The 24,942-nt window shown below is 35.2% G+C and overlaps 2 protein-coding genes across 2 annotated transcripts; one reads left to right on the top strand and one right to left on the bottom strand.

Annotated features, from left to right (window-relative positions):
- The first annotated feature begins 4,900 nt into the window (after positions 1-4,900).
- Positions 4,901-6,169, top strand: LOC111778786 (uncharacterized). Its single transcript, XM_087123151.1, has one exon. It carries the CDS (start codon positions 4,901-4,903, stop codon positions 6,167-6,169), a length of 1,269 nt encoding a protein of 422 aa, XP_086979277.1.
- A 3,294-nt stretch (positions 6,170-9,463) lies between these two features.
- LOC111793706 (cystathionine gamma-synthase 1, chloroplastic) lies at positions 9,464-13,759 on the bottom strand. The gene is made up of 11 exons (XM_023675711.2): positions 13,200-13,759; positions 12,955-13,058; positions 12,687-12,760; positions 12,433-12,601; positions 11,588-11,647; positions 11,288-11,491; positions 11,094-11,180; positions 10,814-10,921; positions 10,414-10,509; positions 10,214-10,332; positions 9,464-10,121 (listed from the first exon to the last, which is right to left on the bottom strand). The coding sequence occupies exons 1-11, from the start codon at positions 13,678-13,680 to the stop codon at positions 9,998-10,000; spliced, it is 1,626 nt and encodes a 541-aa protein (XP_023531479.2). The 5' UTR covers positions 13,681-13,759; the 3' UTR covers positions 9,464-9,997.
- Between the last annotated feature and the right edge of the window lie 11,183 nt (positions 13,760-24,942).

Below are 24,942 nucleotides of genomic sequence, written 5' to 3'. Positions count from 1 at the left end.
GAGTGGTACCTAACATTCTTCTTACGTTGATTGTTGTAAACCTTGCGTGGTATTGTTCTTGGTTCTCAATCTTGTAAGTTTCTATGGTTCATAATTTGAGGCATAAGTTGTAACATACATATATGAACCCATTAAAATAACAAGCATGAGTTATTCTACAAATTCATAGTGATATGAACAACGACCAAGGAATTTCCATACCTCAAGGTCCAATTACAAGAACGAGAGCCAAGAAGCTACAACAAACCTTATACAGTTATATTCATGCTATGATGAGCTCATCAAAGGAAATTCTAGAAGACGTTGGAGACCTCCCTTATATGTTATGCAAAGTTGAGCTTCAAGACAGAGATGAATTAATTGCACTTTAAGTTGCATTTAATGAACTCCGTTGAATTTATCAAATAGTCCAAGGATGACTAATAAGCACATTTTATTATTTTCATTATTTAATTATAGTTTAACTATTTGTTTTCATATTTAAGCTAGTTTTAAATATAGGAGTTAAGGTTATATTGTAACCCACATGGGTTACTGTATTCCACCGTTAACTAGCCATTTTAATATGGAGGTTATGGGTATTTCTCAGCCCATTTAATTTTGGAGTTATGTATCACATAGGTTAAGGTTTGTAAAGGCTATATAAAGCCTCTTTTCTTTGATTAGACTTAGACATCAGATTTTGGAATTAAGAATAAAATTTCTATTTTAGAAAGCTAAACTTTCTTTGCAAATTCTTGGGTTTAGAACTTGTATGTAGAGTCATTCAAGTGGTATTAATCAAACCTCTTGTGGAGTGCTTCGAATCACGAGTTTAGAAACGAGTTTTCTTTACTCTTGATCTTGATCATCAAGGTAATCCGTTCCATACTTTCCCTTGGGTTGATTTCCATATCACATAGGGTCATCATGAATTATTTAAAGAGTTCTAGAAGGGTCTTGAGGTGTTTCCTTTAAGCGATTCTTAGGTTCTATCTTGGTTTAGGCTAAAAAATTGCTCCAATCAACTTGAAATCTTGAACTTATCCACATGTATTTTAGAATAGGCCTTATAGAAAATAGTAGGTAATTGGAGCACGTCTAGACCTTGAAATATTATAAGTAATCTTGAGGGCATTTTGGTCATTTTACCCATCATTCTTGGTTTTGCTACTTAACATGTCCAATGGCTTTTAAACTTCACAAAATCAACATTATAAGATAAGCTCTACTACTGAGTTTCATAGCATTTGGAGGTCATCTAGGTCATGAACCCGTAGGTAGATATCCTTAGAGGCATTATTATGGTCATTTTTACACTTTTTTTTTTTTTTTTTTTTACTTGTCCTTATCCAATGATATGTGGAAATCACTACAAGGGGAGTAAGATTCGGATTACCTTGTTGATCAAATATCTCAATGCAAGAACATTGTTTGAGATTCGAATCACTTCACAAGCAAGATTGATCATGTCTAGCTTGAATGATTCTTGTTGATCAAATATCTCAACGCAAGAATATTGGTTTGAGATTCGAATCACTCCACAAGCAAGATTGATCATGTCGAGCTTGAATGATTCTCCATGCAACCTAAGCTACATAGAATTGCAAAAAAAACTTAGCCATTGGCTAAAGAAAGCACAAATGCTTCTTTTTACTACATTTTCTAAGTCTACTTACAAATACTAACATACATGGCTTTATATAGCCTCAAAATGAAACTTTAAAGGCATTCTAAAAGTTGTAACATTCATACTTAATGGTCATAATTAACCCTTATGTAATTGTAACCTAAAGTAAATAAAAAGTCTTAAAATACATTAATGAAATACAATAACTCTAAATTACTCTAAATTGTAATCCACCAAAATTTATAACATTAAACTTCATTCTGCTTCAATGTGGCATGAATTGAAATATCTTTTGATAATTTCAACAATATTTTCTTCACATCTTCATTGAAGTATATTGTATGATTGATGTCTCTTGGTTCATATCATCCAATGACTACCAAATTTCATATATAACCTCAACATCCTATAATATGCTCAACATTAAAATTTCATAGGCGACGGAGTTCATGTAGTTCGTTATTTTAACGCTTAAATTCCTAGCAATTTGATTGGTTTAGGGCCTTAGCTCACGGTTCTTTGAGTTTTTATTTCATATAACCTTAATTCATACTTGGTTTAGGGTTCATACAAAAATAAAAGTGATCCATACAAGTATTTCTTAAGAAAAGTCCAAGGTGGCTACTTCGTCGTTGATGTTCGGGATCTTCGTTCTCGAGCTTTCGGTATCCAAATTATTCCAAATTTTCTTTATTAGATTCATCTTTGACTCTAGTTTTAGGAATCATAAAGAAATTTATAAGAACCGAAAGAGTTGAAATTGATCAAAAAGTGTAGAAAGGTCAACATATGGCTACCTTTGGCTTTTATTGGTCTAAATTTGACGATTGACTTTGGACTTTATCTTCTTCCTTGGTTGCTGGAAAAATCATGATTTTTCCTTACCATATACCTCTGATTTTGCCCTTGTACAGCTGTATATAGACCTCGAATGGACTCGATGTCTTCCCAAAATGTTTAGATAAAGTTTCAAGGAAGAAGTAGAGACCAAGTTCATACCTTGTCATGGTCTATAGTTCGAGTTATATCCTTCCAAAGTTTTCCGGAAAACATATTTCTCACCATAATAAATCTAGAAACTTTTTATTGGATAGTCGATTCTAGAGCTTTTCAATGTCTGATTTCTTCAAGAAATTTGTTGGAAATCCCATATGGAATGTGTAGGAGTTAGTAGGATGGAAAATGATTAACCACAGCCCTCGAATTTAGAAGAAATCCGAGGAAGAAAAATCCATAATCTAAAAGCTTCAAACTCGAGCTTTAGGAATCCTCATCACTCGATTCTTGTCTTGAAACATTACCCAGAACTTCTTATTTATAGATCAAGCTTGCACTGCCATTAATTGTTCCATAAATTTTCGTTGAAAAACATGTTCTTCGACGAAATAAATCCAAAATTGTTTTGTTGGGTAGCCGATTCTAGAGCTTTTTAGGAATCGATTTCTTCATGAAACTTGTTGGAAATTCCATATGGAACGTGTAGGAGTTGGTAGGAAGGAAAATGATTAACCATAGCCCTCAAATTTAGAAGAAACCTGCCGAAGAAAAACCATAATCTAAAAGTTTCAAACTAGGTTTTAGGAATTCTCATCACTCTGTTCTTGTCTTAAAACATTGCCCAAAACATGCTTAATTTGCTCTCTCTTTTTTCTTTTTCTTTTTTTTTTTTTTTAATTTTAAACTTTTTGGATTTCGCATAAAAAATATCTACTTTGATGAGGCTGGCTGCCGATATTTTTTAAATTTCAACCATTAAATCTAAATAACATCGAGTCTTCTTGAACATACTCAAACTTCAAATCAATCCAACAGTTGGACGTGAAGATACGATTGATTTTGTAATAATGGACAGCTATGAAATCCAACTCTCCATTCAGATTTTCTTCAATGGCAGTTTTGTAATTAAGTGAAATTTTAGGGGCGTTTTTGTAATTTGCCACTTTTATTATTTTATTATCATTTTTCTGAAAAAAATTCTTTACCACTTATTGGTCATTTTCTCTTCTTAAGGACGTTGAAATTCCTTCTCGATAAGAAATTAAAAAATCTAGAAAGTTTCTTAAAAATTGAAAAAATGATATTGTTGTTGCTTGATTGCTTAGTTCCTTTCCTTGGGTCCTTTGAACCACCTTTAAATTTACTTTGGGTGCTACACTCTTCGAGACCGATTCTCATGAAAAGTTTTATGGTTCCAGAAACTAGGTACAATAAGAAATTTGTCAAATTTTTTTTGAAGTAATTTGGATACCGAAAGCTCGAGAATGGAGGTCCCGAACATCGTGGATTATTGACTATCCAATTGTAAATTACCAAAATGCCCCTAAAGCTATAGAGAATTACGAAATTGCCCCTACTGACCAAATCTGATCCTCCACAGTACCCCTCTGCAAATAATCCACGGTATCTCAACATTGAGCCATTGGATTTTCTCCGAAAATTGGGCACAATCTAGAACGTTCATAACTCATCCCATCCAGTGGTTGAAATTTGAAACGAAGCAAGGTATCTCAAAATTCAGCTGTTGCATCCTTCTTCTATAAATTATGAACGATATGCAATCGTTTGGAGAAAGAAACAAGCCATAGCCTTCAATCGAGAGTTATAAGCTTTTCATTTTTGGATATCGAGTTCTCGAATTCAACTCAAATTCAAGAGCTACAATCCACTATTTACCTCCAAATTTGATCCTACACCTTCTAAATAAGATTGCCCACAAATTAGGTGAAGAAAGGAAACGCTAAAAATTACCCCAAACCTATTTTCCCAATTCTGTGCGCCATTGAAGGAGCTTGAAGGAAAGCTTGGAATTCAATTCAAGGCTACAAGCAAATTCACCTTACGAGACCCATCCCTGTGCTTCCAAGGGATGTTTCAATAGAAGACCACGAAGAGTATTAACTCTAAGAATGTGCCTAATTGGAGAAATTAAGTACGGGTAAGATTTTGGGTAGAACTCAAATTCTTGTTTATTGTCCATGATGCTCAAAATTAAGGTTTCCATTAGTCTTAAGGGACTAAATTAATCTTATCGGGTGTCGAGGATTAATTCGTCCAGAATCGAGCTGTTGAGAATGTTAGGAGTAGATTAGATTTGGTTATTTGGATTAGATTTAGTCATACCAGATTTAGTCATATCGGATTTGATTCTGTAACGCTATATAATAGCTAATTTTATCATTGAATAGAATGAGAGATTTCTTCGTCCATTCTTAACATTTGGTATCAGAGCCTAATTGGACCTGAGAAGAGAAATACACAAATTGAGTGTTTGAGAGGAAAAACACTAAACAAATGGCAAGTGATTCAGGAAGCTTTGCTACAACATGTGTTCTTAAATTCGATGGAGACTACGAGCATTGGAGTTTGGTCATGGAAAATCTCTTGCGTTCAAAGGAATATTGGAGTGCTATTCAATCTGGTTTTGAGGAACCAAAAGGAAACGAACCACTAAGTGCAGCCCAGCAAAAGGAAATCAATGAAGCAAGGCTCAAAGATCTCAGAGCAAAGAATTATCTCTTTCAATCCATTGACAAGAGTATTCTGAAAACTATCATTCAAAAGGATACTTCCAACCAATTGTGGAATTCAATGAAACTCAAGTACCAAGGAAATGCTAGAGTGAAGCGAGCCCAGCTACAACGACTTCGCAGAACATTCGAAACTTTAGAGATGAAAGCAGGAGAAGGTGTTTCTGAGTATTTTTCAAGAGTTATGTCTACTGCTAATGACATGAGGAATTGCGGAGAAGATATGTCGGATGTCAAAATTGTTAAGAAAATACTTCGAAGTCTCACCGATAAATTCAACTTCGTAGTATGCTCAATTGAAGAATCCAAGGACTTTGACCAATTAACAGTCGATGAATTACAGGCATCTTTGCTTGTACATGAACAAAAGGTGATTGATAAGAGGAGTGAAGAGCAGGTTCTGCAGGTAGAGAATGTACCCAGGTATGGACAAGAAAGAGACAAAGGGACATTGCAGAGAGGAAGAGGTTACACTAGAGGATGGGGAAGAGGTAGATCTTTTGTGAACCGGTCGGCCATCAACTGTTTTCGATGTGGAAAGCAAGGACATTATCAACTTGAATGTTCGGACTTAGAAAAAGAAGCTGTCAATTATGCTAAATTTGACAAGGAGGAAGAATTGCTATTGATGGCGTACACAAAGAAAAGTAAAGTTGAAAAAGAAGGCATTTGGTTTCTCGATTCCGGGTGCTCAAATCATATGACAGGGGACAAAACATGGTTCGTTGAGCTTGACGAAAGTTTCAAACACACTGTCATATTGGGAAATAGCTCAAAATTGGCAGTTGAAGGAAGAGGCAGTGTCAGATTCAAAGTTGAAGGTATCACACAAACCGTGACAAATATCTACTATGTCCCCCAATCTCACCAACAATTTGCTAAGCATAGGGCAATTATAGGAGAAGCGCTTGGTGATCTTAATCAAAGAAGGAACCTGCAAAATCTATCATCAACAAAGGGGCCTGATAATGAACACACAAATGATGGCGAATCGCATGTTCTCAGTTCATGCAAAGATGAAGCCATTGGTTGACAAATGTTTGAAAATAAAAGACGAAGACTTGGAGGTTCAAAATATGGCGATGGAGGTAGCAAAAGCAGAGGAGATAAAAGACAAGGAGGTCACATGTGACAGCAAAAAGAAGTTAGAAGAAGATGCAGCTACGAGGATGGAAGAATTAATTCAGAAGAATGTTGAAGAAAGGCGAAACTCTGAAGAGACTAAATTAGAAATATAGAGGCGAATGGAGGAAGGACGCAAGAAGTTGTATGATGATGTTGATGTGCAGCTTGAGAAAGAGAAAGAAGTCGCTCTTACTGCTACAAGACAAAAAGAAGAACAAGCACGAAAAAAAAAAGAGAAGAGCTAGATAAAATGCTGGAAGAGAATAGGAGAAGGGTAGAAAAAGCTAAGCGATGATTAGCTTTGGAGTTGCAGCGGAAGAAAGAAGAACTATATCGTGAGCTCGAGTTGATTCAGAGACAAAAAGAGGAGGCAGCTCGGAGAACTAAGCTAGATGGTAAGAGTTTAAGTTATGTTTCCTCTGGCTCTTTGGAAGAAGCAAGCTCTCCTAGCTCGAATAAGGCGAGGAATAAGAGACCAACAGTCTGGATGAGTGACTATGCAATAGGAGAAGATTTTTGTGAAGAAGATGATGGAGCAGTCTGGATGAGAGACTATGCGATAGGAGAAGTTTTTTGTAAAGAAGATGATGAAGTTCACTCGACCATGTTTACCACTACTGAACCTGTAAACTTTGAAGACACATTGATCTAAAGACGCATTGAAGAGTGAGAAATGGAGGCAAGCTGATATATGATAAGGAATCAATACAAGGGAAATAAGATTCGGATTACCTTGTTGATCGAATATCTCAAGGCAAGAACACTTGTTTGAGATTCGAATCACTCCACAAGCAAGATCGATCATGTCTAGCTTGAATGATTCTTGTTGATCGAATATCTCAACACAAGAACACTTGATTGAGATTCGAATCACTCCACAAGCAAGATTGATCATGTCGAGCTTGAATGATTCTACATGCAACCTAAACTACATAGAATTGCAAAGAAACTTAGCCATTGGCTAAAGAACAGCACAAATGCTTCTTTAATAATATTTTCCAAGTCCAATTACAAATCCAACATACATGGCTTTATATAGCCTCAAAAATGAAACTATTGAAGACATTTCAAGAGTGGTAACATCCATGCTTAATGGCTACATTCATACTTAATGGTCATAATTAGCCCTTAAGTAATTGTAACCTAAATGAAATAAAAAGTCTTAAAATACAATAACTCTAAATTGTAGCCCACCCAAAATTTATAACAATCAAACTTCATTCTTCTTCAATGTGGCATGAATTGAAACATCTTTTGATAATTTTGACAACTTTTTCTTCACATATTCAAGTATATTGATGATTGATGGCTCTTGGTTCATATCACAAGCCATGGACTTGGAGCAATAAACAGATTTGGTTATTTAGAATTGATGAAGTTACCTCAGGGTGGAAGTCAGTTATGAGGTCGTAGATATTAACTGATTACTATTTGTGTTCAGTTTAAGGGAGAGATTGTTAGGATTAGATGTAGATATAAACTGATTACTATTTGTGTTGGGAGGGATTGTTAGGGTTAGATTAGATTAGATTTGGTTATTTAGATTAGATTAGATTTAGTAAACTGATTACTATTTGTGTTGAGAGGAATGGTTAGGATTAGATTAGATATGATTATTTGGATTAGATTAGATTTTGATTGAGTTATTTGAATTAGATTTAGTCATATCAGATTTGATTCTGTAACGCTATATAATAGCCAATTGTATCATTGAATAGAATGAGAGATTTCTCCATCCATTCTTAACCGAGAAGGATCCAACTTTACGTTCTAAGTTGAGTTGCAGACCGAAGTGGAAATTTGGGAAATTGGCTACATCCGCGCCAAATCGCTCTTCCAAATCTATTCCTCTAGTTGGAGAGAAGTATAAAGAGAAATTCTTGCGAATGAAACGTGGCCTAAGAGCCCCTCATTAGTCTTAATAACAAAATTTCCTTTGGGTTTGCTCTTACGAAAAATTGAGTTTTCAACCAACTTTGGAAGCCGATAATTTATCCTATAGCCCACAAAAAAAGGCTTTCCATCTTTTTAAGTTTCATGAAGGAATTTTAAGTTTCATGAAGGAATGAAGGAATTGAAAGGAGAAATGCCCTAAAATGGGTTGGGGAGAGCTATTTTGGCGGTGGCGACTAGGCGTGCATGTTTCCTCTACTAGAGGAAGAAGACGATGACGTGGCCAGTTCAACCGAATCGGCCACCTCAACCCAAAAGTCTGTCTCTCCTTGGTTTTTCATCCAAATTGAGCCCTTTTTTAGGTGTTTCTCATAAAATTTTAAATGGTTCCACAAACTAAACTCCCTAAAGAAGTTGTCAAAGAAAATTTAGAGAAAACGAGCACCGAAAGCTTGAGAAACGAGATTCCAAACACAAGACAAGAGGTAAGTAGCCATGTTGAACTATCACTTGGATTTCAATAAAATCCTTCAGTTAAGTATCAATTGAGTTAAAAAGACCCAAAATTGAACATTTTGCTCAAGAATTGAGTGATGTTAAGATGACTCTCAAAATGAACTCCACTCCTACCAAACTTCAAAACTGGGCATAATATGGTAAGCCTACACCAATTCAGACCCCTATATTAGGCTTTGGAGCTGATTTTTACTCTCTGACTTCCTCAATAATACCTCAACCAACATCTTCTTCTCTCTCTTTTCCTTTTCTTTCTTTCTTTCTATTCACCAATTCGAGGAGGCTTGGCTCCTTTTCTTTTGGAGTTCTTTGTTCGATATTTGAGGAGTTACCAATCTATTGGCACGACTAAGTTTAGGACATGACTCTGATACCATGTTATACGAACACGGCTCTCTACAATGGTATGATATGGCTTTGCTTTGGGCTTCTTAAATTAGCCCAACAACAATATCCCTATAACATCCATAAAAATTTAAGTAATCTTCCTAATCTGATCAAATCTAAAAATAACAAACTATAAGAACTTAGTCTAACATTTTATAAATTTGTAATTTATTCAAAAATAAAATCACAAATACATAATTATGATAAAGATAATGTAGAATTTTCCAGAATAAAAATTTAAAAATTCAAAAGAAAGAAGACTGCAAAAACTTTAACTTGGCAGAATTATGTTTTTTTTTTTTTTTTTCTCTGAAAAATGACATTGGTGAAGTATTGACTTCAAAACATACAATTAGGCTTAATTTCTCCAAGTACTCGGTATTTACTAAAACTGGCAAATTTGAAATTCTTAAAAATAAATTATTAAAATTTATATCATAGAACGAAATTTCAGAACCTGATATTGTTAACTTTAGGCAATAGAAAGCAATGGCCTACCATGATTTTGAATAATTGGTTATAAGAAGAACACCAACCACCACAAATGCCTGGGGGGTCACTTTTTCGCCCTTGGCACCATTTCCATCAAATCAACGTCGCCGTCGCCGACAATACCAGAAGAGTTGGCAAATCCCAATTGACAAAGCAAAAAAGATGATATATCTAAATAGAAAGAGAGGTGTAGGTTCATTGGTTTTGGCAGGCTTAGGCTTAGGCTTAGGCTTAGGCTTAGGCTTAGGCTTAGGCTTAGGCTTAGGCTTAGGCTTAGGCTTAGGCTTAGGCTTAGGCTTAGGCTTAGGCTTAGGCTTAGGCTTAGGCTTAGGCTTAGGCTTAGGCTTAGGCTTAGGCTTAGGCTTAGGCTTAGGCTTAGGCTTAGGCTTAGGCTTAGGCTTAGGCTTAGGCTTAGGCTTAGGCTTTGGCTTAGGCTTTGGCTTTGGCTTTAAATGGCCTCAAGACCCTGCAGAATATCGGCCTTCAAATCCTCAAACTCTTCAATTCCAATGCTGAACCGCACCAAATTGTCCTTTATCCCATACTTGAGCCTCTCTGTTTGGTTAAGATCCCTATTTCATTTCCATCACCAAAAACTTAATTACTTCCGCCACCCACATACTAAATAAATGTGTTTAACCAAAGTTCAGAATTGGATATTTACCAATATGACATTATTGCTGGCTGGTCTATGATACTCTCGCACCCACCAAATGATGGAGCAATATATGGAATTTTTAACGAATCAATGAATTTTATGGTGGTCGTTAAATCCCCATCAACCTGCACACCAGAATGAACAAATTCATGAACTAAACCTAAGCCTAAACCTAGCAAAGTAAAAGGGTTTTGTCATTTTCTAACCTCGAAACTAACTACGCCCCCGAAACCACTCATCTGTCTTTTGGCAAGATTATGCTCAGGATGACTTGGTAGCCCAGGGTAGTAAACACATTTGATCTGCATAATGTCACATTGTATAAGGTAAAAGAATTCACAACCACATGATTAAATCCAGTTAATGAATAAGTTTGATTAATGAGATTAACTCAGTTTGAATATGCTACATCTGCTAATTTCTCAACACGTGTATGAGTCGTATACTCTACCATCAGATGCCTCAAAAGCATCAATAATTAAACTACTATTGTTCCCTTGCACCGCGTTGGTTAACATTAGGTAGTAAATTAAACGTACGAAACAATATGCAGTTGTGTTTTTCCTTGTAATAAAGCACTGCAGCTTGATAAATTAAATTGCATACCTTAGGATGAGCCTCTAAAAGCTTTGCCATCCTCAAAGCTGAGGAATTCTGCTGCTGAACACGAAGATGCAATGTCTTCATGCCTCGTATAAGTAAGTATGCAGCATTCTGTAAGATGAAGATATCAGAATTAATTAGACAGTAAGGCTTGACAAGAAAAAAAAAAAAGGATCGAAACGAGCGCAGAAAACCAATGGAGAATTCAATCATGCATGAACATCACTCCATAATCAAAAACAAAAAGGATGCAGGAATTAAATAGGATAAGAGAAGGACTCACTGGATTTAAAGTGCCACCTATTACATGATGAAGGTTTCGAATCTCAGAAACCAGTTTCAGAGAACCGCTTACACAACCAGCAATGACCTAAAAGACAATGCTTGGTAAATTCCTTCTTAAGGGAAATTGCTCATAAAGCTCTTAATTAATTAATAATTTAAATCCAGATTACTCAAATAAAAAGAATCACTTACATCATTATGACCCCCAAGATACTTCGTAGCAGAGTGAATAACCAAGTCGGCCCCGAGTGAAAGCGCTTTCTGGTTCAATGCTGTTGCAAAGGTACCATCTATACAAACCAATGCTCCATGTTGGTGACAAAGCTCTGAAACGAGTTTAATGTCAACACATCTCAGAAATGGATTGGTTGGGGATTCAGTGAAGAAAATAGAAACCTACATGGAAGGAAAATACAGGTTAACATCAATTTCCATTAATACCAAACATAAAACCCATAAAAACGATTAAAAAAAGGGTTGATAAATGGTCACTTTATTTTCTTTCAGGGCTACTTCAAGGCTGTTCATATCCGCAGGATCAATGGTCGTAGCCTGCCATTCCAAGTTATAGTTACAGTTACAACATAAAAAAAGAAAAATGGATCTAAGAATAGAGCTTTCCAACCAACCAGTTCCACTACAAATCAAGCAACACCAACTTATAAACAAATCCATCCAATTTTCTTTTTTAGAGATAAGAAATCCCATATAGTTGGAAAAATATCGACAATAATAAAAATTCAGATCTTATATAATCACTACAAATAAACAAGAGAATGATTGTTAACAGAATCTATTACATTTTTAAGGAAACTTTATAATTCTAGTAATTTGTTTGCTCTATGTTCCTTAATTAGCATTTTCTCATATTCTTGTTCTTCATGAATTCTATTTAGATGCGAAAACAAAAATATTTAATAAGGATGAAAGGAAAAGTATGAACTAAGGCTGCGGCATGGCACCTGATAGACTTGCCCCCAATCAACTAAAGCTGCTTAATTATTTTACTCAGTTCTAGAAACCTAAAGGTAACTTGTTCGCACCCTGTACACACAATTTTATCAGGGGAGGGCAGTTTACTTACTTTTCCGCCAATGTCCAAGCAGAAAACAAGTTCAAATATTACTCAGAATAAAAACAAAATTATTCTGTCACAGTTAAATTAATGCATACATAAGGGAAAAGACTATTTCCATGCAAGACAGATCGAGTTGGTGTCCAATCATTGAATGAGACAGAAAAATGTTAAATAACACTAATCTTAGCGTAATGATTAACTAAACCACCGAAAGAAGATGAATAAGATAAACAGAATGAAGCTAAAGGTACAATAATACCGTGATTCCCATTTTGGGAAGAATGGTTTCAATAAAAATCCTTGTCTTCCTATAGCAATCTGTGGTCGTCACGATATGCCCTCCAGCAGGAACCAACGCCAGAAACATCATCGTGCTGGCACACATGCCTGAGGCCACAATCAGGGTAGATTCAGCCCCTTCTAAAGCACTGATTCAAAACCAAAAACAACTTACAACACTCAATTCTATTCGGTAAGGATTACAAAAGAAACAAACTAGTTCATAAACAAAACCTTATCTTCTCCTCCGCAACAATTGTCGTCGGATTTCCATAGCGCCCATACTCGAAACTTACAGCGCGCTTCTCCTGCCAGGATCCAATGTCTAAAAGAGTAAGAACGAATCCAGACATCTTTATATATCGTTTTTTTTTTTTTTTTCTTCAATTTTGATGCATGTATAACGAGCAAAACAATGCTAGACTAGTAGGGAGAAAATGATAATAAAAGCTACAGAGTTGAAGTCAACCGTTTTGAATCATCATGGAATGCTAATAAGTACCTTGAAATCAATGAGATCAGCAGTTTTCTTGAAGAAATAAGCGGAAGTATTAACCACCGGCGTCGTAATAGCGTCGTCAACTCTACCACGACCAAATCGTTCGCCTGAAATCCGCACCGAAACATTCAATTACATGTAAATAATAAAAATATTCCTAAAAACAACAAAAAGGAAAAGAAAGAAAAAGTTCATTGTAAGAATCTCAAAGAATCAAAGACAAAGTCAAATTTCTAACTAAACCTTACCAGCGTGGATAGCAACACTCCCATCGGAATCGAAGACAGAGGTTCTGGAATCACCTAAATCCTCCTCCACCTTCAAACTCTCATTCCCAACGCAACCTTCCAGTGCCACCGCATCAGACGCGGCAGGCACTGAGGCAGCGGCAGCGGCGTCGACGGAAGTAGCCGCCGCCGCCGCCGCCGCCGCCGCCGAGGGAGAAGGAGGGGAGTTGTTCGACCACGAAGCCGCAACAACCTGTGCAACGCCAATATTGCTGCAGTTCCTTCGCGCCTTGTTACTGAGTTGCCTGAGGAAATTCGGCGGGAACTTAAAAATCCGGGAAGAAGATAAGGCGTGAGACGCCAACGTCCCTTTCACCGATTTGGGTTGGGCAAATCGGGCATAGCTGTGCGTCCGAAGACAAGCTGCAACGCCGGAATTAGGATCGCAGCGGCCCTCGAAGGAGGCCGAACCAATGAGTGCAGCGTGAGAAGAAACAGCCATGGCGGAAGAGAAAGAAAGAGCAAATGGATCGGAAAAGTAGTGGGTCGGAGAGCTGCGAATCGCAGGGGAAGGAGGAAGCTGAAAATGATCTGTGTGTGGACTGTTGCTTTAGAAATTCAGGCAAGTTTTATACGGCGGGTTGCAGTTGTCGTTTTGTGGGATTTTATTAAATTAATTTAATTTGTTGTGGTTTATTTTTTAACCAGAGTTGGGTGGAGGGAGCTAACCAGGGTTAGCTTTTTTTAAGAGTTGGATATTTGTTGCAGTTGCTAGTTCCAGTTCCACAATAGCCAGACGTTTAGGCGGCACAGTTCAAGCCACGCTGGCACCTTCACCTATGACGTGGCTTTTTCATTTATTTAACTTCCTTTCTCTCTCCATTTCCTTTTCTTCCCACTTCAATTTTTGTATGTTTCCTTTTTAGGTTAGTGAGTCCTTGTTGTAATAATATCATCAAACTATAATTACCAAATTTTAACTTTTAAAACAAAATACTTCAAAGTTATAAAACTATTAATACGACCCACTTTCTAATGTTACGAATGATTTGATCCAAATCGTTCCCGTGAAGACATGTAAGTGGGGGTATCATATATAATGAGTTTGTATAAGATTAGACCAAGGAATATTTAATCTTTTCATAAATCTGTTAACTGAGATGATTAATATTTCGCGTGATGATCATATCTGACTCGATCTTATGAACTCTAGTCTGTAAAGACTTGTCCTTTAATTTGCATGGGTGAAAATGACTCTTATAGCCGATTCAATATACTTACCATTTTGGGAACTTGACCCGATAGGGTGTTGAGAACATAATAACATGAGATAGAATTCACTATTTTCCATATGAAGAAAGTAGATGAGTTGTTCTCTTAAGTATTGGTTTATGATTGAAAGATAAACAAATTGTACTTAAGGTGAAATATGTAATTACAGGGGTAAAATAGACTTTTGACTTAATTGTAATTATGAACAACTCGTGAATGGTTGACTTGCGACTTGCGACTTACAACTTGCGCTTGTAGTAATTACATCTATAGATATAACTTGTCATACCATCTATAATAGTGAAACCCTAGGTCTATAGTAGAGTGACATATAGTTAATGAATGAAAGTTGATTAACTAAAAGTTAAATTAATTAATTTTGTATCATTGAAGCTTATAATCGGTAGGTTCATAAGGTTTCGTTGCTAGCTCGTACTAAAACTAGAATGTTTAATTTAATTAAAATAAAATTTTAAATGGTTTAAATTAATATTTAATATATTACATATATTAAATAAATATAAAAAAATATATTTAATTGGGAGGGTTTAAATTAATATTTAATATATTAAAAAAAACTTATTTAATACATTGATACATTTCATAGTCAAATTAATTAAATATATATTAAAATATTTTATAATATTTAAATATGATTTGAATAAGATATTATATCTTAATATATTATTTAGAAAAGATTTTAGAAAATTTCTTATATAAAGTTGGGTTCAGCAACACCACATTAATCTCATTGACTTGGTCCTATTAGTTTTTTTGGTCTTGGTTGGTTAAAATTCTACTCACCCCTAGAGTTGCTATATCGAACCAATAAGTCTTCGGTTCTCGGTTTCTTGACTTGTTCTAATTGACCATAGTTATGAAGGTCTAGGTTCTTAATCATGGGAACTAGAATCTTTATCCTAGTTCTTGTTCTTGTATTAACTCTTAGTTTCAAGCGAGATAGTCTGAAAATCCATGTTTAAGGTTTCATATATTCCAAACAACATAGTCTAAACTTGCATCTAAGACTTTATGTGTTCCCTATGATATAGTCTGAAACCTACACCTAAGGCTTCTTACTTTCTAAGCGATGTAGTCTGAAACCTGCGTTCAAGGCTTCTCATGTTCCAAGTGAAACAGTTTGAAAACCTAAGCCTAAGGCTTCATATGTTCCAAGGAGCATAGTCTAAATACCTATGCCTATAACTTTATATGTTCCAAGTGGCATAATCTGCAACCTACATCTAAAGTTGCATGCATTTCAAGTGATGTAGTCTGAGTCATGAGTATGCTATATCGTAGGAGGTCTAGGGATTCTTAGATTCTTAGTCTAAGAACTTCGGTTTTGGTTTCAAAAATGTATCTAGTAGTCTTCAAGTCGTACCTTCTTCTTGTTATTGTCTTTAGAGTGTTTAGTGAGTTCTTAAGTTCTTATTTCAAAGGTTAATTTTGAAGGGACAACCATGGTATAAGTCTTATCATTAATTCTCAAGCCTTAATCCAATATCATAAATCGGGAACATTTCATAAATATATATATAAAAGTCATTCATAACATAAAGATGAATGACTTTTTTATTTCCCTTAAGAATAGGCTTATGCCTAAACAAGTATTTAAAAACTTTTAAAAACTTCTAAAACTATTCATAAATCATGAGTAAGTCTCATCTAAGGTGTTATAACTTATGAAATTCATTTGGGTCTTAAAACATCTTATAGTCCTGGTCACGGGTATTTTCATCATCATTTTTCATAATTTTAGGATGCACCTGAATTTAAAATCTAGGATTCAGCGCTAAGGATTAAAGTGTCTTTAGTATCTTCTGTTGTATATATAGAATCATCATCATCTTCAGATTTATGATTTTGCTTCTTCTTCAATTTTGTACAATCTGTCCGGAAGTGTCCTTTTTCTCCACAGCTCCAACACGTTACGTTGGATTTGTTTGAAGATTTTCCTCGGTTCTTTGATTTTGATCGCCCATGTTTGTTTGAACTTTTTGATTTACTTCTTCCCCTTCAATCAACATTAAGAGCATTGCTTGATGAATCTCCAATTTCTCGTTTGCGAATACTTTCGCTAAGAACTACATCTCGAATTTTATCAAACTTCAATTTATCAGATCCTCGGGAACTGCTGATTGCGGCAACAATAGTATCCCATGACTCATGTAAAGATGACATCAAAATCAACGCTTTAATTTCATCATCGAAATTAATTTCCACCGAACTCAATTGACTTACGATCATATTGAATTCATTTATATGATCAGCAACAGATCCACCTTCAAACATCTATAATCTCCGCATCAAATACACCTTGTTCATAGCCGACGGTTTTTCGTACATATTCGACAGCGCCTTCAACAGATCTGACGTTGTCAACCGGACCAGCCCTAAGGCTTGTCAATCCTTGAGCTTCCACTTTTTCGTGGTCATGGTATCCGGCTTCAACCCCAACAGGGGTTCGTGAAGATCTTTTTTATACAGATAATCTTCAATCTGCATCTTCTAGAACCCGAAATCGGATCCATCGAACTTCTCAATTCCAATCTTTGAATTTTCCATCTTCACAGATCATGGTGACTTCCGCTTAGCTCTAATACCAGTTGTTAGGATCGCACAACAACGCACACACTCAATCTAGATGAACACAAAGAACAGGATAGAGAAAATGTAAAGAGAATATTGGCTAAATGTTTTGCATGGATGACTACCAACATTAATAGAGAATACAGAAAATTTAGAAAGTACATTTTTAAAGACTTTACTATATATAGCTTTACTAGATTTAACCCTTTACTATATATAGCTTTACCAATATAACCCTTTAACAAGCTGTAAATAATAAATAACTAAAATAGTTACAAACTTTAGGTTAGCTTAGAGTATTAATTTTCAAATTGAAGAAGGTTTATTGTATTTTTTTTTTTTTAGTTTTAGATGATTATTTTTAAGGTTATAAGTTACCACTAGCTCGTGGTCATTATGGTATTGATGAACATGAGAATTACAACCTTTCAATCGACCCTAGGTTACTTTAAGGTTTATTTTTAAGGCTATAACTAGACATACATATTATTGCTTTAGTATCAAGATTTTGGAGATTAGAATGAAAGATTCATATTAGGCTTGTTAAGTCATGGGCTTGTAACTTTGCATTTCTTGTTTAGATTTGAATGATAGAGTCATTCAAGTAGTCTTGATCAAGCTGTCTTGTGAAGTGATTCAAATCATGATTCAAGTATTTCATTGCAAAAATTTTCCTTAGGTTGATTATTTATCGTTTTTAGGTTTTTAGATAATTTAGATTTAAATATCTTGTTATTCAACAAGGTTGTTATATCAAATTTCCAAGAGTTTTATATCACCATACTTGTGGACTCAAAACGCCAGGGCCAAGGTCCTCCGAATAGAACTATACTTATGAACCCCAAGACTAAGGTCCTCATAACACTACTATGTTATGTATTCAAAACACATGATGAAAACTTAAGAACCAAGGTCGATACAGAAACTATAACATGACTTATGACTTATGATAAAGATAAGAGTTTGCTACCCTTGCAACTAGTATGGATACGATTAAGAGCCTACGAGTAGGCTACTTATTGAGTTTTATACTCACTCTAGTTTTTGCTAATAACAAAATGCTACTCAATGACTATAATAGATCTAAAGCATGTGTCATAGAGAGTTAAACCTATAACCCAAAGTCTCTAGTATTTTGTGTAGTTTTGTTGCTTAGTTTTGAACTTCATTCCCCTGTACTATTTAAACTAAAACTTTATTTTAGATAATGTAAAAATATAACGCATGATGTTTTACGTTTTAAATACTCTTAAGTTCTTTAATTTAAAATGCGATAAATTTTACCTTATTTTCTCATCGTCGATTTAGCCCCGCGTTGCAATTCGTGATTCAAAATGTTTAGAAATCGGGTCGTGACAAGCATGGCACTAGAAGCATACTTGTAAGTGTGTACAAACGGCTGAAGATGAGTTGACAAGGACCATATAAGGTTGAAACTTGTGTGAGGATGAGCTCTAATGCACTAGCTAGTTTAGACATAATGAAAGGAGGAATTGACAAGGACCTTCGTAGTTTGATTTTCAATTCACTATCACAATTTGTATTCTTTTAATTCAATTTAGAATTACTCGAGTGTTTGAACTTTATAAAATTGAAAATTGAATGTTGACTACAATTAGATGATTTAACTAGGATCTAACTTGATTGAACCATTGAGACTCTGGCTAGCATGATTATATTTTACGATTTGCATAATAATAGGTAGAAATTTCTAGAAAACATACTATGTGATTAAGCCTATATGTTCGTCCATGTATGGATGATGATTGATTACCACGTGAGTTAGCAGATTGATAAGCATGATAGAGAGTCAGCCATATAATTACTATACTTCCGTCTTTTAAGTCACAACTGCGGCCATTGAGTTATCAAGTGTTTAACGTTGGATGGCTTACTATGTGACCTAAAGATATTTATGCATGATGATTGAGCTTTAGCTTTATGAACCACTATTCTTTGGTTTATAAGCCATGTTTAGGGTAACTTGAGGATATATAGGTTGGTTAGGGACAGTTAGAGCAAAACTCCGGTTGCTGATGATAAGGGTCAATTAGTATTCAGCTTTGATTGTATTTAATGGGGAGCCTGTCTTACAATATTTAGAGCCTAAAATTACGTGAAATAATGAGCCTATTAGGTGCAACCTTCCGATTAGCGTAGTAAACATGTATTGGAACCTATTAGGGAGATCACAAGATTGCTATTAGGATGACTTGATCTCATACCTATTAGATCAATCCTAGAGCCTGTAATTGGAAGCTTTGAAAAGTAAGTTGTAATAGCCCAAATAATAATAATAATAATAATAATAATAAATAAATAAAAATAATTATAAAAAAACATATACGCTCAAAATAATAATAATAATAATAATTCATAAATAAATAATTAAGAAGAATTACTTTAAAATAAAAATAAACCTCTCTCCACCAACTTCTCATCCCAACAACATCCTCTTTCCTGAACTCACACAGTTCATCAAAAAATAAACAAAAAAAAGTGTCAAATTTGAGAAAAAGTAAAATGGTATTTCAACCAAAAGATATGATGCAGATTTACCTGGAGAGATTTTGGTCTGTTATTACAGTAAAATCGTATCTCATATTTATTTCTTCCTTCCTAGTTATGGTTATAAGAAATTAATTTAGAATAAAATCTTCTTTCATATTTTACCATATTCAATTAATTAGATTTTTTGTTAGCATGGTAAGTTATAGGTAATAAGGTTAGAATCAATAAAATTTTAGTTGTGAGATTCATAAATTTGTCAATAGCCAAACAATGATTAAAATTGGCCAATCATATCTGTTTACGGAATGAAAATAAATAAATATAGAGTTAGAGTAATATCTTATTTACAAATTGAAAATGTTTAGGAAAGTGAAAATCTATTTACAGAATGAAAATAATTAAAAAGAGGGAGGAGGGAAGATTGAGGGAAGATTTGTTGAACAAAATTTAAAAATAAAACCGGAAATATTTGAGGGCATGAAACTCCATTAAATTTTGTCTAACAGTAAATATCACAATTTTAACCATGTAAATTAGAGAAATAATTTCATAGAGTTCAAACTTGAAACTAATGTCATGGGCTCACATAGGTTGACTTGGATTTCAAAAGACGGAATCGAACTTTCATCAAGGATATATACGTACAACAACTTGAGCTAACCAGGTAAGTGACCTTATTATCGGCATGGTTATATTTGATGTTGACACGTGCCCTGTGGTTCTACACGTGTCATATATATTGATATGTGTGAATTGTCTGTGGATCGATATGCTTCCTATATGTTATGTATATGTTATAATATGTGAATTGTATGATAATAATTACGGTACAATGTGTTCAAGGATATGTTTGAGATAGGATACAAGAAGGATGCACAAAACGAAATGTAACGATAGGAGTAAAATACGTTCATGAAACGTTAAGGTTAGGTTACATACCGGAGTGATATGGATAAGAGAGATTGATGGAAGAATACGGTTAGGTTACGGGTAGAAAGGGATAGGTTTGTGATAGATTGATAGAACAATAGTGTTAGGATCGATAGAACGATAGCGTTAGGTTAAGTTCTTGTGATGAGATGACTAAGGTACGTTCACGTAATGATATGTCTGTGATAGGTATAAGAACGTTAAGACTATGATAAGTTAGAGAACGATATGACTACGAAGTGTTTACGTTATGACTTGTTTATGATATGATACATTGTGATGCAATATGTCATTGTATGATGTGTATATGATGAAATGTTATGTTAAAAGCTTAAAACGTTATGTTAGGTCTCTTAAATTGTGTGTATACAGCATGATATGAATGACATGAAATTACGATAAATGGCATGAAATATAACCTTGTTAGAATTATGTAGGATTTGAGAACTGAAGAATAAAAAACGATATGACATGAATGACGAACGATATCTGAAACGATATGAAAAATGATATGATATGTACATAATGCTAGCGGGGTTGTATTAAAGGATAATGAAAATGGAAAAGTTTTGGGACCTCATGCATTATGTGTGCTCATGCATTTGGGGGATACCCCTATCCCATCACGAGGGTACGGATGCGTACATCCAATGGAAGGACAACGATCGTTATGCTTTGCATAGCGCTGCCGTGACGGTTACTAGTTCTAGCGGCGTCCGGCCTAAGGGGCTCCCAAAGTATGCCCACCGGATAAGGAAAGTGGCCCAGCAGTGTGCGAACTAGCTGGTGAGCCCATGCTCTGGGCTATGTATAGAGTCTATGGTACACGTCCAAAATTACCCGTTAGGACAGCACCGTAGGTAAAACGGAATGAAAGATAGGTCCCATCATCTCATTGTATGTAATTGTTGCATTTAATCCCAATAGTGGGGTCACTTAAGTCATGTGCTACTACATTTTTCAGGTTAAGGCAAGGCATTCCTGTACGGCTGACGACGACATCGCAACTCGAGATCATGGCACATGCATAGGATAGTGGTATTTATTTTCTTAGACTTAGGCTAGAATAGGATGTTTTAAACTTAAACGCTTATTTATTTTATTTCGGGTCTTTTGTTGTATCGTTTTAAAGATGTTTTCAAAACACGTAAGGTCATTGCTATGTTTTAAGTTAAAGGTTATGTTTTATGGAATTTAAATGAAGTCCTCCGCATTCAATGTTTATGGTACGTATACAGTAGCGACCTTAAATTAAGTACAAAATTTCGGATCGTTACTTTACACCCCTAATCATGAACTTGCGTCGACTAGCGAGGATCTAATTAATATAGAGAGATGTGAGATTATCTAACTATGATTAGTGGTATAGTAGAGGGGGTATTGTTAAGGGAGCTTCGATTGCACTTAATAGCGAGTAGGCACTATTAAGGGAGCCTAGAAAGACATTTAGTAGCAAGCTTGTCACGCATTATTGAAGGAGCATCGTTTAAAATATCATAACTAGCCCAATAGGGTCAAGACCAATAATTGTAGGAGCACAATGTACATGTATTTTAGGAATAAATATACTTTGATATTGTAGGAAAATAACTTAGGTATTTTAGAAATAAAGATACTTAAGTATTTTAAGAATAAATTATTAGCCATTTTAGAAATAAATTGTCTAGCCCCTCCTATAAATACCCCTCTACCCTACAAGGTTTTCATCCCAAGAAATCATAAGCAAAGTGTCTTGTAATCTCTTCTCAATTGGTGTTAATAAAGTTGGTATCAGAGCAAGGTTTGTGTAGGTTGTCTGATCTCTTGGAATTCTTAGTATGCTTTGTGGTTGCAGTTTTTTCAGATCTTCCACATCAGAAACGATTTCTTGAGATTATTAGTGGTGAGTTTCTTTGTGTCATAAGTAGTCTGTGACTCCGCAAGTTTCATGTCTAAAGAGCTTGTTTGGTATTACTAAGATATAGCCAACACGATGGGTGACTTCCAAATCATTGGAGGAATCAAGAAACTGAACAACAACCACAACATGTGGGTAACATGCATGATTTCCTATTTACAAGGATAGGATCTTTGTGAGATCATTGGCAGAAGTGAAACTATGCTGCTAGAGGAGGATTATAATGGCACCTTGTGCAAATGGAGAATCAAAGCAGGCAAAGAAATGTTACAGTATATTTGGGATGACAAGACACTGAAAGAAGCATGAGACACATCTAAATGTTGTTCTCAAAGAAGAACGATATGAGGCTACAACTTCTAGAGAACGAGTTGTTATCAATTTCACAACATGACATGACAATTGTTTAGTACTTCCACAGGGTCGAGTCGACCTGCTAGGAGATTACTAAACTAGACTCAAAGTCCGTCATTGGAGAAGTTCGAATGAAGAGGATCATTATTCATAGATTGTGACCAAAATATAGAAGTTTTATTATTATTGTACCAGGATGGCCCAGTCAGCCATCACTTGTAGAGTTCGAAAATATGTTAGCCAGTTAAGAAGTCATGACTAAACAAATGGGAGACATTACATTAAAGGGTGAACAAGGAGCACTCTACACAAGTAAAAGTCGGGGTAACATTATTCGTCTATCAAACGTAGATACAAAAATGGTGACAAAGGAAGAAGCCACCAAGAAACTGCACAACCAAGGAGAGCTTAGAAGAATGACAACAAGAGCTCTCAAGGGAAGAGATTTGAAGGTATTTGCTACAATTGCGGGAAAAATGATCACATGTCCAGGGATTGTTGGTCCAAGAAAAAGTCTGTTGAAAGTAATGTGACATCCTCCAACTTGAAGATGGAGGATGAATGGGATGCAAAGACAATATCTGTCATAGGAGAAGACGAGGTAGCACTCATGGAAATGATGGAAGAGCATATCGATTATGAAAATAATTGGATCATTGACTCAGGATGCTCAAAACACATGATTGATGACCAGAGTGGTGCAATGGAAGCGGGGTGACCCTCGAAGAAGGAAATACTATCAAGCTTGGACAACATTGAAAAATTCTTCCACAGAAAATGGGGGAGCAAACTATACACATTTGCTTAAGTGCTGATGTGTCTAGAGATCCGAGTGACACTAATGTTGGTGAGCAAGAAGTATCTCAATCAAGTGAACTTGGTGAAGAAGAAATGACACCTCAACAACTTAGATAGTTAGAAAGAATCCTAAAGCAAAATCCAAACTAAACCAATACAACTATTATAGAAGATGAAGTGCCAGAGACACAATATGACTTGACACCTCTGTTAGATGTGGCTCAACGAATTTTGATATATGTCAAGACTACAATCGACTATGGTCTTTTGTATCAAAGAAGCAAAGACTGCAAGTTAGTTGGATACTATGATGCTGACTTTGCTGAAGACCATGATACCCGAAAATCAACCACTAATGTATATTCAAGTTTGGTTTCGAAACAAATTTTTGGTGCACCAAAAACAACCAACCATTGGTCTTCTACTAAGTTTCTAAATCAAGAAGATTAGGAGAGTTGAGCATAAATCCAAACAAGGTTGCATGATTATAGAGTTATTGTTTTAGATAAGTTTTAAGACAACCTTAAGACCTTCCTATGTATTCTTTCATAATTGAAAATCATGTCACCCACTTCCTATGTATTCTTTCATAATTGAAAAACATTGTTTGAGATTCGAATCACTCCACAAGCAAGATCGATCATGTCTAGCTTGAATGATTCTTGTTGATCAAATATCTCAAACACTTGTTTGAGATTCGAATCACTCCACAAGCAAGATCAATCATGTCTAGCTTGAATGATTCTACATGCAACCTAAACTACATAGAATTGCAAAGAAACTTAACTTAGCCATTGGCTAAAGAAAAGCACAAATGCTTCTTTTACTATATTTTCAAGTCTGCTTACAAATACAACATACATGGCTTTATATAGCCTCAAAATGAAACTATTAAAGGCATACCAAAAGTTGTAACATTCATACTTAATGATCATAATTAGCCATTATGTAAATGTAACCTAAATTAAATAAAAGGTCTTAAAATACAATAACTCTAAATTATTCTAAATTGTAACCCACCCAAAATTTGCAACAATCAAACTTCATTTCTTCTTCAACGTAGCATGAATTGAAACATCTTTTGATAATTTTGACAACCTTTTCTTCACATCTTCATTGAAGTATATTGTATGATTGATGTCTCTTGGTTCATATAAGTAAGCCATAAGAGTGAGTATGGGTCTAAGAGAGGCATACAAGAATCAGTAACGGAGAATACTTGAGAATACTTGGCAAGAACCAATGAATGTTCCAATTGTGAAGGAGAGAGTCACAAGAGCCTTGACTGCCCACAAAGGAAAGAACGAGACAATAAGGTAGGTCATGAAAAAACTCAAAACCAAGGCAGAACTAGCGAGGCCGAGGGGCACCGCAATGAGGATAAGTAAGCACTACCACCTAGAATAAGAC

Source organism: Cucurbita pepo, chromosome 4 (genome assembly GCF_057944985.1).
Source record: "Cucurbita pepo subsp. pepo isolate OVF chromosome 4, ASM5794498v1, whole genome shotgun sequence".
In the NCBI taxonomy this organism is placed as follows: Eukaryota; Viridiplantae; Streptophyta; class Magnoliopsida; order Cucurbitales; family Cucurbitaceae; genus Cucurbita; species Cucurbita pepo.
This window is presented reverse-complemented; position numbering and strand designations above follow the sequence as displayed.